This window comes from Zonotrichia leucophrys, chromosome 7 (genome assembly GCF_028769735.1).
Source record: "Zonotrichia leucophrys gambelii isolate GWCS_2022_RI chromosome 7, RI_Zleu_2.0, whole genome shotgun sequence".
Lineage (NCBI taxonomy): Eukaryota > Metazoa > Chordata > Aves > Passeriformes > Passerellidae > Zonotrichia > Zonotrichia leucophrys.
This window is the reverse complement of record NC_088177.1, coordinates 12,939,174-12,957,538: the sequence shown is the minus strand read 5'-3', so window position 1 is coordinate 12,957,538 and position 18,365 is coordinate 12,939,174. Positions and strand designations below refer to the sequence as shown.

At 40.0% G+C, this 18,365-nt stretch overlaps 1 protein-coding gene across 12 annotated transcripts in view; it reads left to right on the top strand.

The window, feature by feature from the left end:
- Nucleotides 1–18,365, top strand: part of PCNT (pericentrin) — a 70,099-nt gene that overhangs the window by 25,632 nt on the left and 26,102 nt on the right. For 8 of the 12 annotated variants that reach the window (XM_064717667.1, XM_064717662.1, XM_064717664.1 and 5 more), the window contains 13 exons: nt 9–475; nt 1,590–2,166; nt 2,800–3,033; nt 3,963–4,127; nt 5,741–5,887; nt 6,430–6,581; nt 7,884–8,098; nt 8,518–8,744; nt 10,372–10,534; nt 10,994–11,137; nt 15,205–15,434; nt 15,899–16,018; nt 16,542–16,562. In XM_064717667.1, the coding sequence (XP_064573737.1) occupies nt 9–475; nt 1,590–2,166; nt 2,800–3,033; nt 3,963–4,127; nt 5,741–5,887; nt 6,430–6,581; nt 7,884–8,098; nt 8,518–8,744; nt 10,372–10,534; nt 10,994–11,137; nt 15,205–15,434; nt 15,899–16,018; nt 16,542–16,562 (2,862 nt within the window). The remainder of the gene's footprint in view (nt 1–8; nt 476–1,589; nt 2,167–2,799; nt 3,034–3,962; nt 4,128–5,740; nt 5,888–6,429; nt 6,582–7,883; nt 8,099–8,517; nt 8,745–10,371; nt 10,535–10,993; nt 11,138–15,204; nt 15,435–15,898; nt 16,019–16,541; nt 16,563–18,365) is intronic. The other 4 variants (XM_064717669.1, XM_064717666.1, XM_064717660.1 and 1 more) reach the window with 3 other exon arrangements.

Sequence of the window (18,365 nt, the reverse complement as noted above, 5' to 3'; positions counted from 1 at the left end):
CTTCACAGGTAAAATGTAAAATTGCTGAGGATCACAAAAAGGAATTAAGAGAAGAAGTCCAGAAAATAGAGACTATGTACAAAGAAAAAGAGAAGAAATGGCAATGTGAAAGTGAGGCCCAGAGAATCCTAGCAGAAGAGAAGTTAGCACTATTGCACACAGAACTGCAAACCAGAGCAGAATCTGAGAAGCAGAACTTACAAAAACAGTTTGAACTCCGTGAAGCTGAAATGATTCAACTTCAAGATCAGCAAGCTGCCAAAATTCTGGAGCTGGAGAAGCTGGTGAAGGAGCAGCAAAACAACTTGCAGCAGCTGGAGGACAGCCTTGCAGGTGCCCAGGCTGTGCAGAAAGCTCAGCAGCAATATGAAGCTGATCTGGAGGCAGCCAAAGCCCTCATGGCAAAAGAAATGGAAAAGGCCACACTCTGCCTGCAGGAAGAATGTGCACTGAAACTCCTGGAAGCACAAAACAAGTAAGTTTCGCTTAGAACTTCCCTCATTGTTAGAGCTGCTTTGTCTTTAGACTTCATGAGTGATAGTGCAAGGTTGTCACTTGATGGCACTATCTGTAAAGGCATTTCATCTAGTCTAGCAAATAAAATGTAGTCAAGTTTTGCCTGCTAGGAGTACAACAAAGCTGGAAATCAAATACCAGCCTTCAAAGAGAAGTGTAGTAGGATATATAAGTGGAAAAAATCTCTAAATGTTTTTAAACAATTGGAATCAAAGTCAACAAGCTTTTCCTGGTGAATTAAGCTTGTGCTAACCATTGAATGCTGAGGTTGATGGGGCCCCCTTTGGTATTCTTAGTTCTGGTTAGATGCCTGGAACTCCTGTTTTTCTTCCCCTTCCTACACCTGTTGTTTCAAGTGAATCAAGGGAAGTAAACAACCACTTGTTGGTATTTGAATGCATTGCTTCAAATTTATCCCTTCTTCCCTCCCCAAAAATATGTTCACAGAACAAGACTGGAGAAATAATGACTGTAAGAAAGCACTGAGAGCAGCAACTTAACTTTTAGATAACTGGGATTTTTAGTTATTCGTGTCTGCATGCTAAAATACTGTAGTCACTGATTGCAGTAAAATGCAGATACTAAATTTTCTGCATCAAGCTTTAGGCAGAACTCAGCTGGGTTTGGAGGAGCCCCCAGCTGTCCCACATAGACCTCCACAGTGGTTTTGTGTCTGTCTTTACCAGATGTTTTTAGAGGTGTTGGTTATGACAGTTCATTTATTTGCAGACAACACATTTGAGATGTACTGCCATGACAGTATCTCATGGTGTATACATTGCTACTTCTCAAATATATTTCTTTGTATTTGTAAGTTAATAGAGATGCCAGTTTCTGTAGTAATAACCAGCTTCTCCCAAGTGACATTGCAGAAACCTTTAATTATGTGGCTATGAAATCATCATTGTGGTTTGCTTTGAATTTAGTTCTGCATTTGAAGCATCAAGTAAAACTGGTGGAGACTAAGTGAGGTCTATTTATTTTCCTTGGGCTATTATTTATTAGCTCAGTTATTTAAAAAAAAAAGTTACTTTTTTGATAATATTTTCTTAATTTTCTTGGAAATAATACAGGTTTATGGAGGAGCACAAAGCAATGGCTCAGAAATTCACGACTGAGCAAGAGATTCTTCTCCAAAAGCTGAAAGAGAAACATGTGGATGAGCTGGAACACCAAAGTCAGCAGTTAGAGGAGAAGCATAAGCAGCAGATTTTGTCTTTGACAGCGGATTTGCAGGCAAAACACCAAGCTGAAATTGAGACACTTAAATCTACACTGGAAAGCAAACAGCAGATTCAGCTTGAAAGTTGTGTTGCTGAACTACAGGCGAAGCATCAGGCCCAAATTGATGAGCTGGAGGTTAAACACTTATCAAATCTGGATTCCTTGGAGTCTTCCTACCTATCTGAAATTCAGACCATAAGAGATGAGCACTGTAGGGCTCTGCAGAAGCTACAGCTGCAGCACAGGGAGCAGCTCCAAGAGCAGGATAAAATCCATCAGGCACAGCTGCTTCGGGAGATTGAGATGCTGAAATTGAAGCATGCTGAAGAACTTCAGCTGTCCCAAAATAATTTGAAAATTGAGCTGGCTACTGCTAATATGGAAAAGCTTAAAACCATGGCTCTTGAAGCAGAAGAAGCTCATAAGGTGAGTGAGAAAGAAAACCTGGCATAGGAGGTGAAATTTCAGGACACATTGTGTGGGATCAGCTTTTCCTTTGCTCCCAGGGGATTTTTTCACAACCTCTTTGTGCCAGCACTGACACATTGTGTGGGGCCATATTATGAGCTGAAACAGGAAACCCCAGCTGAAAATCAAATCCATCTGTTGATTCCTGCCCCAAATGCTCAGCCTAACGAATTTTCTATATCATTTGTGGAAAGGGCACAAATGAGGTGTGTCTTTTAATGTGTTTAAAATTGGAGGATCTCCATTTTGTTGCTCAGACCTTCTCTCCCTGGTAGAGCTGTTGTGTAATTCTTCAGAAAGTGATTAGACCAAAGTCAATTCAATTCTGGAGTTTAAGTCACATCTCTAGGAATCTAAAGATTCTTCCAAATAAGGAAGGATTTACAGAACTTTTGCTAGGTAAGAAAAATAAACCCATTTAAATGTTTTAGAGAGTATGTATCTATATGTATGCTCATCCTTCATGAAACAATGTTGTTCCTGTTTATTGTAAAAGCCTTGATACTGCAGGACATGTGCTTGACAAGTGGGTTGCAAAGATAATTGTACTTCTTTTTTTCCCTGCCCTTTTTTAAATTGCTGCTTACACAGGATGATCTGAACACAGCTCTTCGAAACCAAAGGCAGTTGCTGGAAGAGGAAAAACGTCTGGCTCTGGATCTGTTACGTGAGCAGGTGTTGCAGATGGAGGAGAGGCACAGGAAAGCACTCCAGGAGCTTCAGGAGCTTCATGAGGCAGATATTAGCAAACATAAGGAACAGTTTTCCAAGGAGCTGGAAGAAGAACTGGGGAAACTGAAAGCACAGCATGAACGAGAGCAAGAGGTCAGAATGCTGCTAATACCTAAACCCAAAACAATCCATGTTTTACCATTAAAAATTTTCCATTTTATTCAACTTAGAAATAAGACTGTACATCTAGATGGTTTTGGAATATTTTTTGAACAGTGCTAACAATAAGAAGACACAATGTGACTTGTGCAGATGCAAGGGCCCACTGGTGTTATATTACACTCCTATAGTAGGAAAAGTCACAAACAAAACGAGCTTTATCCAGCTAGAACCACAGAATACATTAAGTTAAAATATTACTAACTTGTGCTTTTTCACTTACTAAATGGAAAATTTGATAATGTTCCTAATAACTCTTAAATAATTTAAAAAGAAGAGATTGCCTGGGGAGGAAGTTTCATTAGTTTCCTGGGAGGTTCTCTAGGTCATTTGGTCTTCAAGCACATCATCCTAGAAACAGGATTTGTGTTCTGATGACTGCAGTGACTTAGAGAAAACAGTAGGAAAAGACCCCTAGATGACCAAAAATGTCTCAAACCTTTCATTATTGTATCCCAGGACAATTGCATTAGAGATGTATAATGCTCCCATTTGAGTAAGGGAAATCACATCTTAACAAAATATGCTCTCCCTGTGTTTCTCCCCCCCAGTTTCTCCTATTTTTTTTAATTTCTTTTAGAGCAGTGTCTGTTGGAAAGACTAAGTCAGGAATACTTTGTTAGTCTGACCTGATGGTCTCATGAATACAGGAGATACTTGATACCCAATGCCTGCTTGCTTATCTATTTTTATCAACTGCTTTTTTTTCTATACTCAGCATGGTGACAGACAGCAGCCCTGTATGACCTTGAGGATTGTGAATGTACCCTTCAGAATTTGGTTTAGCATGATGGATTTGGTTGTATTTTTCCTTAATTCTAACACTGTGGCGAAAATATTTTATATTCCTTCCTTGTCTGCAGCTGTATGCTTCTGCATCAGCCTCTGAAGTAAAATCTGTGAGAACAGCTCTTCTGGCTCAATTTGAGGAGGTAAAATTGAAGCAGCAGCTCCAGTTCCAGGAGGAGATTGAGCTGTTGAAGTGTCAGTCAGAGTTGCTGCTGGAACAGCAGATTGCACAGCTGAAGGTAGGCTCTGGTGAAAATGCTCTTCTGAGTAAGCTCTGGGAGTGTGTTTTAGTGAAAAAAGAGCATTTGGTGTAAGATTTTTGTTCTTCAGCCTCTAAAATGGAGTCTGAGCGAGATCTCTCCCATGCTTCACAATGTTAGAACTAGAAAAACAGCATTGGAAATCAAGCAGTGTTCTGTGAGCCATTGTCTTTACCTCAGGGTTGTCTTCAAGTCCTGAACTGCATGTGAAGTGTCCTTCTGCCAAAACCAAAACAATCAGTGGAGCATGCTCTAAGCACCTTTCCTTGTGTACATGTTCAGTTGGTCATTTGAGACTTTTGCTTCTTAGTGTCTGCAGAGACTGTGCCCTTCAATCATCCCACATCTACTGCACACACTGTGTCTATGTGGCAAAATATTCAGTATTATCTAAGCTTTTACCAACTGTGTGATGACAATCAACTCTGTATGTGAGGTACTTTGTTGGTGCTCTTGCTGTTACTCTCTGCTTTCATGATAAATATCATGATGAGCATTTTCAATGTGTTTCCTGCCTCTGGCCCTCTGTGTAGTCCTGATCAGTGTTTGACCTCTCTCTACTTGGTGCAGCTGTCTTTGGAAGCAGAGGGCACAAGTGTGTCCTGAAAAGCTGCTGCAGGTATATTTGGCACTGCTGTCCTCAGCTGAACCCCAGAAGCTGGGACTGGACTGAGGGTTATGCAGAAACTCCAGAAATGATCCCTGCTTTTTTCTCTTATGCTGCCTTAATTAGCATTTGCAACACCAGAAATTTCACTTGCTGTTGCAGCTGTCTGTGGATTCAGGGTTTTTTGCCTCATGTACTTGCTAACCAGTGTTTTGTCCCAGAAGAGAGTGGCTGGATCTCCTTGCAGTGTCAGACTGAGCTGTGCTGTGGGCTGATACAGATTTTTACAGCAAGCCTTTCCCTTCCCACTCCCCTGTGCTGCTTGTGCAGTTCTCTTCATGCCAGCCTGTTCCCTTGGTTTCTTCCCTCTGCCTCCCTGGCAGATTTGAGGTATTCAAAATTGCTGTCTGTGCTCTCTTAAGTGTTTCTGAGAAGAACAAGCAGGCTGCTTAAGAGATTTTGTCCACAAATGCCATTTTCTAGGTCAAGGAACCTAGAAGGAAGGACACAAGGAACCTTTGTGTCAGCCCATTTTTATCTTCCTAAGTGCATTGGACTGGCTCAGTCTTCTGCAAAGGATCCATGTCATCTTGGTAGACTGCAGGTCTTCTGCTCTGAAATCTTATTTCTTGCCATGGGGAAAAACTATTTTCTTGACTTGCCAATGCAAAAATAGGTGGCCATCACGTTGGAGTGTATTGGTGTTCATAGATAAAATTGTGCCTCATCAGTGCTGAGTACAGAGGGACAGTCACTGCCCTGGCTCTGCTGGCCACACTATTTTTGATTTTGATCACAGTTTCAGCATAATTTTGTTGTTTGGAGGTGTTGATGTCTAAGTTACTGCTTATATTCTGAGAGGCAAAATGTGTGCTTCTAAACAATACAGAAAAAATACAGGGGATGTTTGAGGTTTTTTTGGAGGATGGTGGTGGTGTTTGGTTTTTCTTCTCTCAGTAAATCCAAGTATATGTGGTTTCTGCAGGAAGAATTTGAAGCTGAAAAGAAGGCATCACTACATGACCAGGAGCAGATGTTGATTCAGGAAAGGGAGAAGGCACAGGCTGCTCACCAAAAGGAACAAGAAATGTTGTCAGCCCAGCTGCAGGAAAGAGCAGCAATAATTAACCAGGTAGGGAGAAGATACTTTAAAACTAGATTTTAAATGTGCTTTTAGGGTTGTATTTTTGCATAGGGCTCTCTGCCTCAATGTGTGTAGAGATTGAAGGTATAATTCTTGTGGTATGTTAGACTAGGGGGAAACAGTAACACTGAGAATTTCCTGACTGGGAATGCTTTACTCTTTCAAGCTCTTCTTGTAGACTTGGTGAGGGTTGAGGATGTTGGTATGGGCACAGAATGCTTTTCTCTCTTGGTAGTTTTCTCCCAAATAGATATTTTGACTTATTTCCTAGTTTACTGATGAGACAGAGTTTCTGACAATGGCAGTAATTTGTTTGGCAGCAAAATCTGGAGGTGGGGTAGGTATACACATACAAATATGTATTTTTATTTATGTATAGTCATATGTTTTAATCTGATATAGATATCATCTGAAAAAATAAATGTAAGGAGAGAAGTAATTTTTCTAGAAACTCATTTTCAAGTAGAGTTTATAAAGCAAAGTTGAGGTGAAATTGTTGACTCTGTTGTGTTTTCACTGTACTTCCACAGCTGGAAAAGGAAGTGGCCTCTTTCAAGCATGAAATAGAGGAGACCAAGTCTGAACTGAAGACACTCCTTCAGTGGCAGGGCAGGGAAAACCAAGAAGGAGAAAATTTGCTGGCCTTGCTGAGGTCTGATATTGAGCACTCTAAGGAGGAAAGGTTTGTTCATCTTCGGTTACATAATGCTTAGTGCTTTTCTATTTGCTTGTTTTCCTACTTCTCTTAAAGAAATCAATAAGTAGGCAAAATTAAGCCAGCTCACAATAGTGTTGGAGAATGATATATTGCTTTTATTTGCAAATTATTTTGAGGGTTTTTTATATTATCAACCTATTCTGACATTAAGAGCAAGTTGGGTTTTGTCTTGCTCTTTTTCTTTCAGCGTAATGAAGACCTTGGTGTTTTGGGGTTTCTGCTGTCTCTAGTCTTGGACAAATCTAAAAAAATGGAGAGAGGTTCTGTGACCAAGAGGCTTTCAGATGGAGTGGATTGGTTTGACATGTCATGGGGATTAGAGAAGCTGTCATGTTGAATAAGCTTCTAGAATTCCCTCTCTCAGAAACTGGCTTAGTGTTAATCTTAAACTAAAATAATTTCATAAATAGAAATAGATAGAATAGAAACATTTTCATAAATAGAAGTTTTGTTGTCAGGTCTGCCAGAACACCCTCTAGTTGTTTGATGTCACTGCTACTGTAGTAGTAGACTCCTTGCTCCTCCTGCTGTAGTAGTGTCTTCCTTGCTGGTGCTTCCACAGGTATGAAAGGCTGAGATGCTTATGACCGTAGTGTGATCTGCCTGTGGAGATGACAAAGGTGTTTTGCTGTGATGCCTGAAGTTTTAGCTTTTATATTTTTCAGGTTCTGTGCTGCTTTAGTGTGTGGGTCTGAGCTTCATATTAGGGGATGGTGAGCTCTCTTCACAGAGTAGGGAGACAAAACAATTCCTTCTCTGGCTGGGGACCAAGGACAAATGATCCAAATTTCATGCCCAAGAGTAGAGACAACATGGACTGAAGAGAGAAAAACAAGGATGGCACTTCATGACCTAAAACTGTAACTGGACAATTATCTCCAATATGCAAATGGACCAGAACTTATAAAAGTGTGAGACCCCATGACCAGTTGTCCATTTTGTGACCATTTTGATCCATCTTGGGTGCAGCCCTGGCTGGGCTCTTGTGCTGCCCAAGGTGGATCCATTGAGGCCTATTAGTAAATCCCTACTTTATTCTTTAACTCTGCCCAGCATCTGCAGGGTAGGTCAGCCTGCACAAGGCATCAGCTGTGCCAGCTCTCTAAAAATGACCTGGTTTTTGTGAGTCATCTGAGTGATCTTCACTGGTAACTGCCCAACCATGGCAGATACCCATTTTACACTGTCAGGCTTAGAGTAGGTTCAAAGTGTCTTCCAAATCAAGTGTGTGCAATTTTTCAAATGTTCAATATGTTTTTGTTCTAGGGAAAAACTGCGTGAGTCTTATCAGCACGTTTTGAAACTGCTGATGGAAGTGGTGAAGGCCACAGTAGTTATTGAGGACCTTATCTGTAGCAAGATTGGGCTTTGCCTTGATGACAGTCTGGCTTCTGGAGATTCTAAAGAAGCTCAGAGTATGATGGAAGAAATGGGATTCATGCAGTATTTCAAAGCCAAAGAAAACCATCACCTAGAAAAGGGTGAGTACAAATCACCAAACATGGATGTAGATATTGCATTCTTGAAAACTGCCTGTTGTATGGATGAGAATATCTCTTTTTGCAATGTTTGTGTTTTTCAAAGCAGGTCCACAGTTAAGATAGTGTCTACCAGTGTTCTCTCAGTTTAATTCTTTTGCAGCTACCTATAATGTTGTTTGAAAAGCTTGGCTAGATCATGGGGCAGGAAAGATGGACTTGGTGAATGCAGAGTTCCTGTGTTGTACAGCACAAGATTGCCAAACCTTGTGGAAAACCCTCATGATTTTTCATAACTTGGACACATCAACAGTTCAGTGTTCATCTTGTGGTGCATGTCCAGGACCGTGTCGCTGCCTGATGTCAGTCATCTGTGTGACCACTTTTGTGGCCAGCTGTCACTCTTCTGTGTTTCCCAATAGCTTCCTTGTTTGCAGTAGAGGAGCTGCTTGATGAGACTCTCACAGAAGACAACCAGCAGTCTCCAGGGACTGGTGAGGTGTCTGAGTTGAGCCAATACTTATGTGAAAGCGTTTTTGCAAAGCCAGAATTGGCGTGTGAAAGTGAAGAAGCGATACTGAAAATTTGTCATCGTTTGCGCACTGCAGTGGAGAGACTTCTGGAACTGGTTACAGAGTCAACTAAACAAGTAAAGCTTTTCATCTTTTAAAAGTGATTTAGAGTTGACCTAGTCTGGTGGGAGATGTCCCTGCTCAGGGCAGGGGTTTGGAACTAACTGGTCTTTAAAGGTCCCTTTCAAATCAAACCATTCCATAGTTTTGCGTATAACACTGGAAATGTGAATTCAGTTTTCAGGCTGCATTTTTAACCTTTTAACAGATCCTGTGGGAGGGCAATAGATTGGTCACCTTAAGTAAATTTAAACTGGTATTTAAATTCATTTGGTAACTTCAGGAGACCAGGAGTTTTTTTGAGGGTCTTTTATCACACTTCTCATTGATGCCTTTTCAAAACTGATAAGTAGGTTCAGGAAAACTCAGTCCCATGTCAAAATGCTTGGGCAATATGTAGATAGCAGCAAACAAATGTCCTTGTAATGATATGCTGCTTTAATTGTGGCAAAAGGAGACGCACTATTTCCATACTGACTTTTGCTATGTCTAAACTGCACATCTGGGGTAGATTCACAAGCGCTGTATGCATCTGAGGATTTAACTTAGTGTGACAGTAATTAGTTTGTTGGGTAAGGAAGTCCCTAATTGAAGAGAAGATGGGAAGGGGAAAAACATGTCTGAAATTACCCTACTCATTAGGTATTTAGGGAAACCCAGAGATGTGTCTGTGTGAAATTTATATTCACCATCTTCAAAAACCCCTCCTAGAATGAGGTGCATACATTTCCTTTTAGGTACTGATGATGCTTCCACTGATACATAGCTAACTTGTGCTTAAAGTACTTGCCCAAGCCATGGCAGATCTGGGTTCTAGGTGACCCTCATCAGCTGTGATCCAGCATGCTTTGCTTGCTGGGGGTGTTCCTTGGAAACCTGATGATATTTGGACTTCACTGTCTATTAGACATGACTGAATCTATTGAAGAATTTAAGTGTAAGGATGCTTTGAATTTTAAGTGGCTCAGCAAGTGTCAAGCTAAGCAGTTTAGCCAATAGGGAGGTGTGACAGTGTTCACAGGGGTCCGAGGATGAGGGAAGAGATGAGGATGACTCCATGTTTCAGAAGGCTTGATTTATTATTTTATTGTCTATATTATATTAAAACTATGCTAAAAGAATAGAAGAAAGGATTTCATCAGAAGGCTAGCTAAGAGTAAAAAAGAATGAATAACAAAGGCTTGTGTCTTGGACAGAGAGTCTGAGCCAGCTGACTGTGATTGGCCATTAATTAAAAACAGCCACATGAGACCAATCACAGATGCACCTGTTGCATTCCACAGCAGCAGATAACCATTGTTTACATTTTGTTTCTGAGGCCTCTCAGCTTCTCAGGAGAAAAAATCCTAAGGAAAGAATTTTTCATAAAACATGTCTGTGACGGGGAGGTATTTCTTTTTATGCACAGTGAAGAAACTTAGGTTCCTAAGCAAGACTTGTGGCAAAAATACTGCTATGTAAGCACAGGGATTCACCCAAGTGTCCAGAGGTGTTGGGTAAAGTCAGCTTAGTACTAAAATGAAAGTTCAAAACTTGGAACTTAATGCATAAATTTTATTAAAAATTTGGGAGTTTTGTTGCAATGTCTCTAGTATTATTACCTTGCATCTGAGGTCTGATGCTGGGGCAATTATTGGCTTGCAGCTGGAGAAGATGCATGAAAACCACGCTCAGTTTGAGGAGGAGTTCAGCCGCCGCAATCGCGAGACGGCGCAGGTGGTGAGCCAGCACCAGGAGCTGATGGAGTGCCTCAGTGAGGAGAGTGAGGCCAAGAACCAGCTGGCACTGGAGCTCCATAAGGCAGAGGGTAGGAAATGGATTGCAGTGTCATTTTCTCACAGCTTGTTCCTCCCTACATTTATCATATGCTTTCTGTTTCCTGTATTTCTTGGGCTCTAAATCTAACATTTGATCTTACTTTCTGGAGATGGTTTCTTGAAACATCAGCTCTTAGCAGAGGATGTGTTGGAAGCTCATCCCAGGCCATCAAAGCTTAATGATCCCCGTTTGAATCCTGCAGATTTAGAGATTTCGTCATGTGTCATCCTCATAAAATCTTGATAATCTTAGAATACATTAACTAGTATGTTTTATTCCTTAAGGTAGTCAAAAGCCTAGCTACAGTATAAAGATAAATCAACTTTTACTTCCTCCTTTTTATGTCACCTTCCATTGTCTGGCAAAAATTTAGTCATGTTTTCAAGCTGCTTTTTCCCAGTGGATGAGTTTGTCTATGGCTTTATTTGCATTCTTACTTGGCTTCCAGGCATTATTGAAGGCTACGTTGCAGAAAAAGCTGCGTTGGAAGAGGCCTTAAACCTGAAAGAGGAATCTGAGCGTCGCCTTGTTGTGGAGCTGGAGAACATGAGGGAACGCTTCCAGGAGCTCACCCAGGAGCAGGCAATTCTTGGTGAGTAGAGAGTACAACATTCTTAACTTAAAACAAAGTTGTCTTCACTCAAGGCACATTGCAGTGTCCCCCTGTCATGGATCAGAGGTTGGCTCTATGACCTAATGAGCAGCTCAGACTGGTACACAGGTGAGAAGGGTCTTCCTGTAAAGGCAGAAAGCTCTACAGACATGGATCAAGGTCTTCAGGAGCTTTGGAGCACAATAAAGATGAAATACCTAAAGGCTGGCACTCTGTGTATTCCATGCACTTCTCTGTATTCCATATGTGTTTTAGTTGGTCTAGAAGATAAAATGGATCACAGTGCCCTCCCTATTCATCTTGTCAATGTGTCTGTGTTTTGATTTCCAGGAGCACCTGTTGCTAATGTAGCACAAAAAGAAGGTTCAGGTTTGTAATGACAAGTGTGGATTTTTTTTCTTGCTGTGTTGCTGTAACGCTGACTGAATGAGTTGATAACTTTTATTTTAACAATGAGGAATAGTACTTAATAATTAGGCCTGACAGGTTACTGGGTTTATAATTATCTTGGCCATAAAAAGCTGTGACTTCTGTGATGCAAAATTAGGAATATTCAATTCAATAATGACCATTTGAAGTGACAAAGATGTTTTGCTGCCATCAGGCTTAAAGTGCATTGTGCCATTGTCTTTGTTTTTGCCAGCTTCATTTTTTTTTAGAGGATGGGGTGTGTTGCAAGCTGGCTGTGAGCTTCTAGTGATACAAAGTCAGCTGTCAAAATGAGTAAATTAAGTTAAAGGGAGGGGAAAAAGAAAAATATTTGAGGTGATGTAAAACTGTGCGAAAAAAAGTACAGCAAGAGCTGAAGACATCTAAGGGAGGTGAAAGAAATGTAACTGAATGGATTGATAGGTCAAAGTGAAAAAATAAAAAGCAGAATGGTAGGGAAGGCTAGTAAAGAAATGAAAGAAGAAACCAGAAATAAGTAGGAAGGATCCTTAGAGTTATACACTGATTTTGGAAGTCAAGTGCTGTAATCGAATTTCTAGACGCTAAATTGAAAGTGAAATGCTTTATCCTCCTGAACTGAAGTTTGCCTACTTAGCTCCTGAGTGGCTAACATTTAGATCTGATAAATTCATAGTTGACATGCTTTTGTGGTCTACTCAAAATATAATTCTCCTGTTTTTTAGATTCATTTTATTTATACACATGTGTATATTCATAGATTCTTGCATATTCACTGTCTCTTATTTCTGGACTTTTTCTTTTCCCCAGAGAGTGTGAGCTGAGTAAACCAAATCACTCAGGTGAATAAAAAGTTATGTAGGTAAATTCCTGTTAGAGTCCAAAAGCTGCACTGAGCTTTCTTATCCATTACTGTATCTTTATTCCTTCTGTCCATTCAGATCCCCCTCAAGCACTATTTTTAATTTAACCTATTTTTGGTGTCCACCTCATTGTCCTGCAATTTGCTGCTGCCCGCTGTAGAACAGAGTTGTATTTTAGGATTGACATTCTCCCAGGAGCTGCAGCCCAGCCCTTGCCAGCAGCTCCTTAGAACTTGAACAGTTACTTTTGCTGCAAGGGCCAAGTCCTGAAATCCATCCCCTTTCCCCCACCCCAGCCATCTGTAGTACTTTTCCTCAGGTTTGGAATTGTTTGTAGTATGTGGAAAACGTGATAAGTACAAATCATATTGCTTGGAGCTGATTGACATGGGCTTATTCCTTGAAAAGCTGACATCTCCTGTTTTTCATGTGGAGTACTAATGTGAGTAGAATGGCCTTGCTAATTAAAACTCTTTTGGAATGGAGCTTGGCATTTGCTGCTGATCTGGGGAGTGGGAAGGAGTGTGCTGGGGCCTTTCCCAAGGGGAATTGCATGATGTGCAATAGCATTAATAAAATAGGTTTGTCTCTACAAAGAAACAAATCTGTGAGCTGACGATCTGTTGGTGTGTTGCTTGAAATTCTATTTATACACTTGGGGAACATGTGCTTAAAAAATTTTTAAAATTTGTCAGAAAGTTTAGAGGTTGCCAAAATTTGATACTTGCTTTCTATGAAATACTGCTGATTGCAGGTAAAATCTGCTTGTCTGATTATTTTTTTCAATTAATTTACATTTCTGTCTGAAGAGGTGACTGCGTAGGTCGGTGTTATCTAATCAGTATTTTGTTCCTCATAAAGCACTGGTGTTCCTCTGGAAGCTAAAGAAGCCATCACTGTTTGTTAGGATATAGCAGGCAAATTTCTTGTGCTTGTTTTCCCAAATACCAGTTCTGTTCTCTCAGGGTCAGTCTGAATTCCTTTGGGTGTCCAAATATCTCCATCATCATAAATATCTCTAGCACCTGACCTTGCCCTCCTCTCTGCACCATGTGTTAGTAAATACACTATAGAGTGCTATTTTATTCACATTATTCCCATCTCTTGGCAGTAGACACTCTGTCATGCAGCTGTGGCTGCGATTGGAAGTCCTAATAGAATTCAGATATTGTTGGATTTTGTGGGGTTTTTTCTGTTGCATTGTGTGATACAGATAATAGATGGTATGTACAATACAGCTCCCAGGGGACTGGGAGAGAAATTAGGGCAGAGCCTTCACTTCATGCATCTGCCAGAGCCTGAGTTACATCCACAACCAAATGAACTTGTGATTATTTAAAAATATAATAAGAAGTAGGGAGTGTGGCACAGTGACTGCTCTGTGGTTATTATGTAGGCTATAATTAGTGCTTGGAGTGAAATGTAGTTGGAGTGTAACTGTAACCCACAACAGGATTGCTGTGGAGCTCAGGAGCTCATGTAGTCCATGTTTGTGTCCCAAACTTTCCTTGTTGCTCTTTGTCTGGCTTTTTGATTTCCAGAGCCAGTGAAGGCACAGACTCTTCACATGGTTTTCCATTATCCTCACTGTGGTGACATTTTCCCCAATGTGTACTGTGGTTATTGTTGCATTATTCCAAGCCTGTCACACTTATCTTTTCATACATGAACATGGAAATATTAATCATTTTTTGCTTAGTATCAAGTGTCTAGAAATGTCATTAAATATCTGTGGATAATGAAGCCCTAGAAAAAATGTTGTAGGTAGGCTGTGGTAGTTTTCTGTAATAGCAGCTTGTAATGACATTATGTCAGAAATCACATGCATTATATTGGTCATACTTCAAAAAGGTAATTGTCCATTCTGGAAATTTGGCTGGATCTTTTCTTAAGGTCCTTGTTGCATCACAGACTTAGCTTTAACTTGTCACCAAAAACATTTGAGGTAAGTAATAGAACATGTGAAAAGTAAAATCAGAAGCTCTTGCAGGACCTTGCTTTGATACAAAATAGACAGGTTTCTTTTCCTGCTCAGGTTACTAACTATATTCACAATGGAAGTAGCTTTTGTCCAAGAGTGTTCACAGTAAAGTCTTCAATTTTGGTCTCCTAAACAGTGTATTCAGTGCATCCATCTGATTGAAAATGCAATTTGTAGCTGTAAATTAACTCTTGATAACTTGAACCATTTCAGCTGTGTACACTTCCCTTTTTGGTATTTCTTTTTTTGCACAGGGAAAATATGTGCCATCTTTTTCCCAGGTGTTTTCTTCCCTTGATAACCTCAGAGCTGGACTGATTTTCTGTCAGCATGATTTTTCTCTGGGTTTGAATCCCCACTCAGGTTCAGAGGAATGCAGTAACTTTGTTTTTACATAGCAGCTGGCTTCAGGGTCAGGCTGGGCACCAGTGGCCACTGGCAAGGTGCTCTGGGTGCTGCCTCACCAGTACAGAGGGCAGCAGCAGTGTCCAGCATGGCACAAGGCAGGAGCCATGGAGAAACCAGCCCAAGACTGGATGTTGGATGGGGACAGGAGGATCTTGGCATCAGAGTTTAGAGGAACTGAGAATTCTTGATTAAGGAGAGATTTGGGACAGAAGGGTGGCAAGGATTTAGGGTAGAGCAGTATAGGATGTCTCTTACAGCCTACCTCAGGAATAAATATTTTTATTTGTTTTGATGCTGTCCAAAATACTCAAATGTAATCTCATCTGAAATACTTGACTTTTTTACCCTTCACTGACAGCTTTTATGATTTTTGTCTTCTTACTCAGGTCTTCTCAAGGAAGTAGAATTTTTGTCAAAGGAGAAACTTGAGCTTCAGTGTCAGGCAGAGAAGGACCATTCCAACCTACGCTCTCAGATGAAGGTGTTGGAGGTGGAACTGGAGGAGCAGGTGCAAAGTAACCAAGACCTGGCTACAAAGTTACTGGAGATTACTGAATTAAAACAGCAAATTGAAGTGCTTGAAAAGCAGCTCAAAAACCAGCGACAGTTCATGGATGTGAGTAAGAGACATTTCCATGGGTTTGGAGGTGGTAAATTCTCAATTCTGGTTTGAGACATGCAAGGTGGCTCCCAAAATGGACTTTATTTTCAGTTTTGGTTGAAAATAAGACCTTAGTGTACTAGTCTCATTAAAGAAAAAACAAAGTTAATTTTTTCAGTTCAGTTTTTGTAGTATTGCAGGGTAATTTTTCCTTTTTATTAAATGATAATTGTACTTTACATGTATGTTGTAGTCAAAAAGATGCTTTCTCTTTATTTTATTTCCCTGTCACTATAGATATGCTTTCAGGACTACTAGAAGGTAGTCCTGATTAATTATTAATTATAAGATTATAATTAAATTATAATTTTTTAAATTAACAGTTTCTTCACCACAAAAACAAAACCCAATTATTCTTGTACTCAAGATTGTAATGCAATCTTCAAAAATATTTTGATTCTCTCTGCCTGGGTTTACAGGAACAAGCCATAGAAAGGGAACACGAACGCGATGATTTTCAGCAGGAAATTCAAAAATTGGAAGAACAGTTAAAACTGTCAGCAAAATCACAGACTTCAGGACAGTCCAGAGAGCAGAGGGTGAGTAAAATCAGACTTGGTGGCCAACAGAGTTTATTACTATTGAATACCAAACTGTATGTTCTTGATGGTCTGGCTCATGGGAGAGATTTTTGCTCTGTTACCCAGAGAGCAGATTTTTCCCCAGCTGATTGAACTACATTTAGGCAATGAGGGTACATTTATATTATTTGTTATGGAGGTGGGAAGAACTGTTTCAGGTGCTGTACATTCAAGTTTGAGTCTGGTCTAAAGGAACCTCTGAGCCTGGTTTAAATGAACAAGGAAGACAATATTACAGAAACTCCACTCTAAAAAGTTCATCTGAGAAATTACTTTTGAGTTTGAAATGTGTTTATTTTTTCCACTTAAACAATTGTAATAGAGATGTCATTTGTCTGCATGCCTCATCCTATTTAAGTTTATAAATGAGTCCTTGTTTACACAGTTTTGTTTGTTTGATGCTTGGCTTCAAAGATTAACTTTTGCCTTTTTTTTCTTTTTGATTGGTTGGTTTTTTTTCACATAAATGAACATTATACAGAACTATGAATTGATTCTACAGGTATGGAAAACAGCATGAATGTCTCTTAACTTTTCTCTCCTTTTCCTTTCAATCCCTTCTAGATATGCTTTAGCTTTTTTCCTCTTCTTGGTATGTCAAGGCATGACTTGGAGCTGAGAATACAGGTTTTAGGGTGGCAGAATTCTTGCAGGGAATGAATGACTGCTTTCAATTTCATTTCCTCTACATAAGTACTCAGCTCTCCTGGCTTATTGCTCAGAGGTGTTACAGGCAGTTATTCACTGAAACAGCCTTTTGGTATAAAAGGAGAAGTTTAGGTTTGGAGCATGAAACCAAGATATTGGAATGGTGATGATAAAACTGTGCCTTTTGTTTGTGGCCTGGCTCTTATCAGAACTTGTCAAGTAGTTCATTTCATTTCCATCTATTTGTGTATAGTTATGGAATTGTGTGCCTCAGTGTTAGAGTTGCACATCCATATCTTCAATATGAATGAATTTCCAGGGAATGGATTTTCCATGCTGGAGGGCATAGCTGAAAAAATGAATGCTGTAGCTTTGCAACCTCTCTCAGAAAGGATGAAAACTTATTGGAGAAAAACACATAAGGATGGTAACTAAGCAAGTGACATTTGTAGGGTAGGGTGAGAGATGCAGGCATTCTGTGCTAGGAATGTCAGTATTTCAGTTGTTTAATGCAGCTGTAACAGCTTAACTCACTCCAGACCAGCTCAAGTGCACTCCTGATTTCTGCGGGTAGCAGTTATAACAAGTTTCCCCCTCTGGTGTTTATTAGGTACAAGGTATGCACCTAATAAAGTGGGATTATTTTGTGAAAAGAGTCCTCGCTGGTTCTTGGGAGCTGCACGTGAGAGTGAAGGTTATGTGGAAGGGTTTCTCAGCTACAGGATTGCAGCACCAGCTTTCTAACTTTTTATGTCTCAAGTGTCATAGTTTGAGGAATCTGATGCCAAAATCTTGTAGCATTAGAAAGATTAGACTTCTAGATGATTTTTCTATACCCAAAATCTTTTCTGTAAGACCTGTGTTATGGTTAGCAGTGGTGAGTTGCTGGTGAGATGAGAAGGGAGTAAGATACACAGTCAAGGAAATGTTAGTGCCTGTAGGCAGCTTGAAAATGTAATTTTCATAATTTTTGGTTTTCTTAATCAGTCTCCTACACTCTCCTTGTTTATTATTTGACTTTTTGGTTTGCTCAAGCGTGTTTTCTTGCTTTAGTAATATCTGCAAAATACTTAGAAGGTGTAAAGATCTATGTTAATGCAAAGATTTTTCATTTCATAATGTTAATGGGATTTACACCAATTCAGACACTTTTTGATGAACAAAAAATTTTAGTGAAATCCCATCTTCCTTGCTCATGAGTGTTGACCAAATTATTTCTCCACTCCCACTGCTTTCCTGCAGCTTGCTTTCACTATGCTGAATGACTTTATCACACCCTGAGATAGTCTGTCTGTCACACCAAAGCTCCTAGCCTTGCCTTCACCTTGGTTACTGGGATCAATGAATGACTGTTTTCCTGCAGCTAAAATTCCAAACTTGTATCCTCTTCCTATTGAAATGATTTTTGGAAAGCGAATTACCTGTCCTATGTTGGCTCCTGGGAGTCTGTCTGTTTGCATATTTATCCTTCAGATCTTTGCATCTTCCTCTGAATTGGAGGAATTCATTGGAATACTGGAAGAGAGTTCTGAAGTTACAGAGATAAATGCAATGCTGCTAATAATAACTCATGTCATCTTGGTGGGTTTTTAATCTGATTGCCAACCAACCCCATCACCAAAAGGCTTCTTTGGGAGTATTCCTTCATCTAGTACTC